A 10,154-nucleotide genomic window follows, 5' to 3' on the forward strand; every position below is an offset into this window, starting at 1 on the left:
GTCAGATTAGAATAGATTTAGAAAAATCGGAGCATAAGGCAACATTTCACTATGAAACTAAAAGATAAAAGCTGTTTGTTTACAGATTCCAAATTTAACTGCATCTGTAGCCTTTTATAAAAGAAACTTTGGACTTTTAATTTAAAAATCCGCAAAGTTACTACTAAACGAACATTCCATTATGTTATTTATGTATAAAGGAATAGCTCAAAGAGGTGCGGATGAAATCGCATCATGCTTATGGCATTTTATTAACCGTTTGGCAGAAGAAGTACCTAGAGTAGCTTATTTTATGTTCAGTGTTTTCCAGGTCAAAAACGGTATAATATCTTGCCTGTTAAGCAGATATTGAAAGATTCATTCAAAAAAGAAACACCACCATCTCCGTTCCCCGAGATAAATGAGAATGACCAGCAATCGCCATGATGTAAAATTAATTAATGAATCTGACTTCTTTCCATTTTCGAAACTATTGACTACCTACTCATTTTATCAAAAGAAATACTGCAACAGACAAAACTACATTTGGTTAGAACTGTATTTTCTGGTTTATGTATGAAAAGTCTAATGACGTAGATTTTAAATACTCTTTGAGTGAAAATGAAGAGTTTCTGTATTTCTGGTTTAAGAGAACTGAGAAAAGATAGAATTCTCCGAAGTGGCTTTGCCATTGGTCTCTAATGAACCTATCAATATCGATGCTCTGAAATTCAAAGATATCTTAGATCTCCTGCCAATAAGTGATCCAATTTATGATGGTTATTTCAAATCATTGTCTCATGGTCCGACTAGAAACAATCTTATGACTTTCAGTGACAGTGATGACGACTATGAATGAATGTTGTAGTGGTACGTTTTACAAACAAATTTTATTTGACTGGATCCAGCTCGTAACTATTTGCAGGGTAAAGACATCTTCTCACAAGGAGAAGACATGAGCAGTAATCACCACGCTTGCTCACTGCTGGTTGGTGATTTCAGACCAAAATCCCGGTTGCCATCACGATGTTTTCCTGTTATTAGAAATGATGATGTTTTCTGTTATAGAAGATGTATCTCTGGTTATTAGAGAATCTACTTATGCATCCGAAAAAGACACATTGGTACATGTCGGTTGATGGGATCGATCCCGCAGCATCTAGCACGGCAGGCAAGCGAACTACCGTGACTTCTGAACCACACACACACACACACACTACTTTTAGGATTTTACTTTGTAGAGAGAGTATCAGAGAATTGCATATTGCACGAAAATCACAATATTTCCTGGCTTTTTTATGAGTACTTATTTGTGGCAAATCACACTCCTATTCGTTTTTGTTTTTATATATGGTTAAATCTATTTGTATGGAAGACGTTTCCCCATAATATTTGTTTTTTTAATGTCTGTTTATGTCTCCGTCGAAAAAAAAAAAGAAAAATCCTTTCCATTAATGTAAAAATAGGAATAAATACTAATTAAGTGTACAAATAAATATGCTCTAATCCACTTAAGTACACACGTTTTAGACATTTTCACATCATTTTCACATTTTTTCTTTTGGTACAAACATGTTAAGTAACAATTACTCTTGAACTAGAACATTTTTTTTATTTTTTTTTGTAAGTGTTCAAAACTTGAACATAATAGACATTTAAATATCATAAATTTGTTTTACTCAAGTGTTTATTCCGATCTGTAGCAACAGGGTAGCAACCGTGAAAACTTTCAAACGCTCATACCCAAAAATCACCATTTTGCACTTAAGTGGTACGTACCAAATACCACAGTACTCAATGTGGCAGAATGTGGGCAGACTCAATAGAATGAATATTAATTTAAAATGTTTTCTACTTACACATAATTATATACATTGCTGTTATAATAATCTTTTTAAGAGTATTATTTCTACTAGATACTTATCTATTATAAATTACGTAAAATAATATATACAAAAAAACAAGCAAATAATACAAACACTCCCTATTTCTCGCTTAGCACAGACATATTTTAAAACTCTGGAGTATAGACTCATTCAAATGTTTAAATTTACAAATCTGTTAATCTATTTAACACTAATAATCTTAGATTGTAGCCATAAGATATACTAATAATATCCGCCTTATTACTAAACATGGACTAACTTAAAATCGGGTAAAAAACGTATTAAAACCATGGTCTAAATAAAAGTGCTATTATAAAAAAATGGTGTTAAACCATAGACGAGGACAAGTTTAAACTTTAAACCTCTGTAATGTTAAACTATGGCTAAATAAACTTGGTTTAAACTAGGTCTAAGTTTTTGTAATAAGACGGTAAGAGTTTCAAACTCTTATTTTCATTCACAAATTTTTCTACAATAGAATGGACGATGGTGAAGAATATTAATATTATTAAATTATTCATACTTATACATTTTATTTATTTAATTCCACAATCACTTAGAGCTTGGCTTAAAGTTGTACTATGCACTATTAACTGATTTAAACACTTTGTTTTCACTTGAACTATAAAGCATCACACATTATAGTGTCCCAGAATTTTATAGTGTCACCTAAACACTAATGTACTATAAATGTTGATGAATCACACTATAACTACTTTTAATTAATTACTGATAGAGTTGCACTGTAAATCAAATGAAGTATATAATGACATTTGCTACTGTCCATAATTATTTAATAAAAATTTTCTAATGTTAGAGTTGCACTCTAAATACACCAATTGACATTAAAATAACACTATAATACTACACTATGCACTATAAGTTACACTAATATTCAGAGTAGTGAGATATCGAGGCGTTTACCACTCTACTACAATAATTACTAATAAATTGTCGATTTATTTACTATAAATAACTACTTTAATATTCAACACAGAAATACTGGTACTTGAACTATAATATTGTCCACACTAAAAACTTATTTAATATTATACTGAAAGAACTAATGTACTTTAAAATTTTCTAATTTTCTACTCTTAGATGACATTACTAAAAGTAATTGAAAGTACATACATACTAAGTTATCTAAAGTCCTATGACTACAAAGAAATAATTTTCAATACTGCGATTAGAGCTGACATATATACTTAGGTATTATGTACAATACAAACCTAAGAACAGAAGTATATCTAGAAATTGAGCAATATATTCCTAATTTGACTTATATTGCATCCTTATTTAAACACTATAATGTTTCTAAAGAAATGCATCATAATGCTACTACTAAGAATTTACTTAAGTTAGGCGTTTAAGATGACATTTTAAATCTATTTAGTAGATAAACTATTTCAAGTCAAAGTCCATAAATTTCACTTAGCTTAAGTCACCAATAATAATTCAAAGTCCCATTTTGCAGTCATTATCAAAACTAGACGCAAAGTCCGAAAGTACAAACAGACTATAGTGCATAAGTTCCAAACGAATTGAGTACGAATTATTAACAGACTAAAGTCTGTAAGTCCCAAACGACTGAAGTCCAAAGTCTCAACAGACTTAAGTCCGAAAGTCCAAACGGAGAATTCGGTCCGAAAGTCCCAACAGACTGAAGTCCGAAAGTCCCACCTCAAAGTGTCAATTTATGGCACTTCGCTGCAAACGGTGGGAATATGCGAATCTCACTGGACTTTCGTCTTTTGAGCGGTTTCCTGAGCGAAAAGGTAGCTGAATTCCGGTTTGAACTGAGCGTAGGCGATGAATTGTTCTGAAATTTTAAATAATCATGTTAGGAATTAAAAACCTGTAAGACGATTTATATGTCATATTAATAAAAATGTTTAATATTGTGACGATGAATAATTTTAAGTATGGTTTTGATTTACGGAACAAAAAGTATGTAAATGATTTTAGATGTGCTAACGCTTACTATGTTTTCCCCATAATACCATTAGCTAATGTCTTGTTTTATTAAATAAACTTTCTAACTCAAAACTTTTATTCATACAAACTTTTACACACAAAATTTATTTCATTGAATGAAATAAACGATAAAATAAAATTATTCATGATAGATTATTTCTTTTCCCAATGAAATAATATTTTTTATATTCTTTCTTAAACCACTTACCATAAGTCAAATGTCCCTTTTCATCGCCAACAATATGGCGGAACACATTGTGTGCCTCTTCAGGATTATGACCGAAGCAACGGGACGCAACTTGTTCAAATGTGTTCATGTCTAGACGACCGGAGCCTATTGGGTCGAAGATCTGTACATGGAGGGAAATTTTAGATAAATCGATAGATAAATAATACATCAATGAATAAATTAATAGAGAAATCGATATATAAATCAAGTGATGAACAAAGATATAAATGAATCTATATTTAATTATCAAACAACGCGCAGCGATTTATTCAAATCGGGCTCAAATTGCAAAATTTGGGTAGAAGATCTGGAATGTTGATAAATTGTATGAATCGAGGGATAAATCAAAAGACAAATTAACAGATGAATCAGAAGATAAATTAATCGATGAATCGATTATAAATTTGTAGGTAAATCAATGGATTGATCATAACACAAATCCATGTAAATTAATTTCATTAAATAGGAAATTAAACAACACAGATTACAGACAAATGATAAATTATACAATAAAGTAAATAATACTTACCTTAAATGCATAGTAAACGAATTGTGACAGCGGCCCATTTTGCAGTATGATGAATGCAGCCGTGAGCAAATAGTCCGGGAAGTGAACCATTCCGATCGGGTTCTGCAATAATATAATTAGTTCTTTAATACCAATATATTATCTTTGTTTACACAGAAACAGTTGATCCATAGTCAAGTCTGTTTTGCGCCCTGGCAAGCAGAAAAGTCAGAGATTATGATACTTATTTTTTACGTTTATAGCATTCAAATTCTTTATAAATATGCAATTTTGAATGCATTTTAAAAATCGATTGTGAGGTGAGATTCGAACCCGCGTCTTCGGCCTTACCGGGGCAATGCCTGACCCACTCGGCCAACCGTGGTCCTGCCAGACTAATCGAATTTATTCTAATCTTTCGGTATATACAGGGTGTCCCACCATCGGATATACTAAGCTCAAAGTTATAGTTTTGCATACGCTGAGTACGTAAAAAAATACTTATAAAATTCCAGACGCAATTTTTTCAAATACATAGATGCATCTTAACACTCTATGTGTACACTGTACACCCGTAACAACAACCCGCCCAACTTTGGCACCCGCAAGTAAGCTATCGTTTAAGATTATGTTTTCATAGACAAAATGCTCACATTAGCGAAGCGGTATATGCCGGCTGCGCGAAGTTAGAGAAGAAAACATGGATTTTAAAGAAAAATTCAGCAATTTTTTTGGACATAATTTTATTGTTTAAGTATTACGTGATCAGTGTATGTAATACTCCAAGTCCCTTCGCGCTTAATAAACTGATAGTGGGACATCCTGTATATCAAAAAAAATTTGAGTTCTTATCGCGTGCAGTTGAGTTCTACAGTTCCTGATACTTTTTAGAAATAGTTCTGGCGTTTTTACCTTAACAAACGACATTTGAAAAAACCCGACCTGGACCCGGCTTAACGTGATGCTAAGACGTAATGCTACGACGTGATGCTACGACGTGATGCTACGACGTGATGCTACGGCGTGATGCTACGCTGTGATGCTACGGCGTGATGCTACGGCGTAATGCTACGGCATGTGTTACGGCGTGACGCTACGGCGTGATGCTACGGTGTGATGCTACGGTGTGATGTTACGGCATGATGCTACGGCATGATGCTACGGCGTGATGCTACGGCATGATGCTACGGCATGATGTTACGGCATGATGCTACGGCGTGATGCTACGGCATGATGCTACGGCATGATGCTACGGCATGATGCTACGGCGTGATGCTACGGCGTGATGCTACGGCGTGATGCTACGGCGTGATGCTACGGCGTGATGCTACGGCGTGATGCTACGGCGTGATGCTACGGCGTAATGCTACGGTGCGATGCTACGGCATGATGCTACGGCATGAAGCTACGGCATGATACTACGGCGTGATGCTACGGCATGGTGCTACGGCGTGATGAAATATGACATAAATAAATTTTCTAGTGTTTCATTTTAAGCGAGTATTTCTAAAAAGTATCAGGAACTGTAGAACTCAACTGCACGCGATAAGAACTCACATTTTTTTTTGATCTGCTAAAATGATCTGCTACGGGAAGTTGGCAGATCATTTTTTTCAAATGTCGTTTTTTAAGGTAAAAACGCCAGAACTATTTCTAAAAAGTATCAGGAACTGTTGAACTCAACTGCACGCGATAAGAACTCACATTTTTTTTGATCTGCTAAAAATGATCTGCTAAGTTCACTAACATCTGTATAGCCAGCTCTGCAGACCTTCGTCGTTTGTGAGCTCCATCACGAACTTGCACAAGATATTATACACAGATATTTGTATCACTAACTTGCACAAAATATTATACACAGATATTTGTATCACTAACTTGCACAAGATATTACACACAGATATTTGTATCACTAACTTGCTTATGATATTATACACAGATATTTGTATCACTGACTTGCACAAGACATTATACAAAGATATTTGTATCACTAACGACGACTTGACGACGCGGTTGGCGCAGTGGTAAAGTAACTGCCTACTGAGCCGACGGTCCCGGGATCGATCCCCGGTCAGGGCAAATATTTGTGTGATGAACTCAATTATTTGTTCTTGGGTCTGGTCTTGGTGTTATTATCTATATAATTATGTATTTATTAAATATTATATTTATCGTCGCCTAGTACCCACAACATAAGCCTTAATTGAGCTTACTGTGGGACTAGGTCGATTTGTGTAATAATGTCCTATAATATTTATAGATTTATTTACTAACTTGCACAAGACATTATACGAAGATATTTGTATCACTAACTTGCACAAGACATTATACCAAGATACTTGTACCACTAACTTGCACAAAGATATGATACAGTCTGGTGAGCGGCGCGTCCACTTGCCCCAAGCGCAGCCGCAGCGCGAACTGCTCCCGGTTGAGCCAGCGTGTAGTGCTCTGTAGACTTTCGTCGTTTATTAACTCCATTTCGAGGTTTGTGCAGTCCAGTCTGTAATAATTATTGAATAAATTATCTATACTAATATTATAAAGAGGAAAGGTTTGTATGTATGGTTTTCACGCATAAACTACTGGACCGATTTTGATGAAATTTGGCACAGATAATCTTAAGACCCTGAGAAGGAATATAGGCTACCTTTTATTGCGAAATATATACCACGGGAAAGCCGGGGCGGACCGCTAGTTAGGAATAAACGAGACTGAAGTCTGAAATTATATAGACATTTCTAGCTGATCCAGCCGACGTTAGATATGTTGGCCGATTCTTGGACCTACCCTTGCATATAAAAATTTCATAAAAAATTTGGTTTTGGACAATTTTGGTGACAAACATTGCGATACGTAAATGAAATGTATTTTAGATAAATATTGAAAGATTTTAAAGAATAAAAGAAGTTCAATCTTGTATGGATTCGAACCCGCATCTTTTCGCCATACCGGGGCAACGCCTAGCCTCTCGGGCACCCGCGGTCTCGCTTGAGCAATCAAATTTCTTCTACGCTTTCATTTAAAATTCAACAAATACCGTGTTAACCAGAGAGATATGAATAATGGACATCTATTTGAATTAGAAAAATGTGTACTTATCTATACTTATATTATAAAGAGGAAAAGTTTGTAATTATGTAAATATGTATGTATGTATGTATAGTTTTCACGCATAAACCTCTCAACCGATTTTGATGAAATTTGGCACAGGCAATCTTTAGACCCTGAGAAAGCACATAGGCTAGCTTTTATTGCGAAATATGTACCACGGGCGAAGCCGGGGCGGACCGCTAGTAATAAATATTTCAGACAGTAGTTATTTAGAAGTATACAATGTACATGTCATAGTGAGCTTGGTTTACACTATTTTAAATAAAAAAAACAAGGTTTTGTCGATACCCTCTCAAAATAAAAAGGCGCCATCTTCTGTCATTAATTGTAATTATAATAAACTTACTTGAGTTGAGTTCGTAGTTCAGTGATTTCTCGTATAAAAGCAGCAGATGGTATACCGAGCTGCTTCGCTTTAGCAATCAATCGGCAGTCGTCGTATGTGTAATCAAGCACTGGGATACCGAGAGCTCTGAAAATATTGTTTTTAAAGACTTATTGATTTGTTTTATATGTATTTTAAAAACTATTTTTACTATAAGTGGATTTTAACTATGTATAACGGTAAATGTAACCAAGGTCCAGGGTGGTGAAGAAAATTAAATTGACAGTAATTTTTAATTGTATTATTAATAAATTGTAGTTTAAGGTACATAATATAGTTCAATATTGTAGGAAAACTTTATAAATAGCAAAATTTAAGAAGATACAAAACCTCTCAAAATTAGATCTCATTACAGGACGCACTAACAAGCTTCGATTTTTCAAACTTCTTTTTTAATGTATATGAAAATTCACTTCAAAAACTGTTCAATATATTTTCACTGACTACACCAGCAGACCCATACTAACCATTAGTGGCATGTTATTATAATATTATATGATGTTACATATTATGTATTTTGTAAAATTGTAAAATTGACATGATTTAAAAGAGCAACTATGGAGTTTCTTGCCGGTTCTTCTCCGTAGATACTGCTTTCCGAATCGGTGGTAAATTTTAAAAATTTTAATGACGTTTCAAAAGTGCTTCTATAAGAAGTATAATTGAATAAATAAATGTTTGAGTTTGAGTGTAACTTACTTAGCCATAACATCTCGAACATTCCTCGCATACAATTTCGGGTTCTTCTTTTCTTCCTCAGTGGGGTAGTACACCGGGAGGAACTCGATCTCGCACGAACTGTGCACTTGGGTGAGCGTCAGCCAGAGCAGTTTTAGACTGTAATGTTAATTGTGACCTTAAATAATATGCTATATAATTTTATGCAAAATTTAATTGTAATATTGACATCATTTTAAAAGAGCAACTATGGAGTTTCTTGCCGGTTCTTCTCCATATATACTGCTTTCCGAATCTGTGGAAAATGTTAAAATATGTAATGACGATTCGAAAGTGCTTCTAAAAGAAGTCTAATTGAATTAATAAATGTTTGAGTTTGAGGTGAAATATATACGTATTGTGCAACGGAAAAATGAACTCAAGAAGTAAATTTTAGGTAGTATTAAACATATTCATTAGGTCGGTTGCCACCTAGACATGCGGTAACGTGTCAAGCCAAGTTCAACCCAAGATATTTCATAAAAAATTATTAATATGTTATTTCATTATATTTTTTGACAAATGAAGACGACACCTACATAACTTTAAAATAAAAATAACAAAAATTATATTTACACGTCGTCAGAAACAAAGTAAATGAGTTACTTACGCGCCAGGTCCCTCCCACGTCCAAGTAACAGTGTCTTTAGCGTTTGGATAGCGGATGACCACGGGCTGTACGGGCACGCCCGGGTAGAATCCACCCGGCTTGAACGTGATGAGGCAAGAACGGTTCGTGCACGTGCCTTCTGGGAATATTAGCACCTGGAAACGAGTTTCATAATGCGATAAATATTATAGCAATAGACGCTTTGTGTAAACATCAGTGTGCGTTTATGATATTTGCATAAGACAAACAAACACAAAACTGGTTGTCTATATTTTCTAGATAATCTACGAAATGGTTGAATAACGGCAAGCGGCAAACGACGATTAAAAATAAGTCATCAGATAAATATTGCTAAATGGAGTTACCGCGGATAGTGTAATTATGGAAAAAATATTTCCAAAAATATTTAATTATTTTTTACTGAGTATACCTGGGGCCAATCCTCCTTAGACGTGGCTCGTTCAATGATTTCCTTGATGGTGTTCTGCCGGGAATTGGGGTCATCTCGCCACACGTATACAGGTTGTGTGTAGTTTATCAGTTCTGTAAAATTTGTGATTTGTATTTTAGTTAATTGTCATATTGTTTGATTTTACGCGTGTGTATTTGGAAATTAGAATATTTTCAGTTTACAGCAAACAAAATTCAATTGCATTTAAAACTTCTTCAATTTCTCATAAGATATCAGCCAGGATATGATTGTATATGTATTGCCAGGATTGTATATGTCAGCCAGGAAAACAATAATT

General features: G+C 34.3%; 1 protein-coding gene across 1 annotated transcript; it reads right to left on the reverse strand.

The window, feature by feature from the left end:
• Window positions 1-1,776: 1,776 nt before the first annotated feature.
• Window positions 1,777-9,951, reverse strand: LOC149903779 (lysophosphatidylcholine acyltransferase 2-like). The gene is made up of 8 exons (XM_090107648.1): window positions 9,836-9,951; window positions 9,406-9,560; window positions 8,778-8,915; window positions 8,040-8,165; window positions 6,932-7,082; window positions 4,601-4,702; window positions 4,051-4,192; window positions 1,777-3,687 (listed from the first exon to the last, which is right to left on the reverse strand). The coding sequence occupies exons 3-8, from the start codon at window positions 8,783-8,785 to the stop codon at window positions 3,602-3,604; spliced, it is 615 nt and encodes a 204-aa protein (XP_089963774.1). The 5' UTR covers window positions 8,786-8,915; window positions 9,406-9,560; window positions 9,836-9,951; the 3' UTR covers window positions 1,777-3,601.
• Between the last annotated feature and the right edge of the window lie 203 nt (window positions 9,952-10,154).

Source organism: Colias eurytheme, chromosome 12 (genome assembly GCF_061535395.1).
Source record: "Colias eurytheme isolate Ceu_HAF_F1 chromosome 12, ilColEury1 Martin Lab GWU primary, whole genome shotgun sequence".
Classification (NCBI taxonomy): domain Eukaryota; kingdom Metazoa; phylum Arthropoda; class Insecta; order Lepidoptera; family Pieridae; genus Colias; species Colias eurytheme.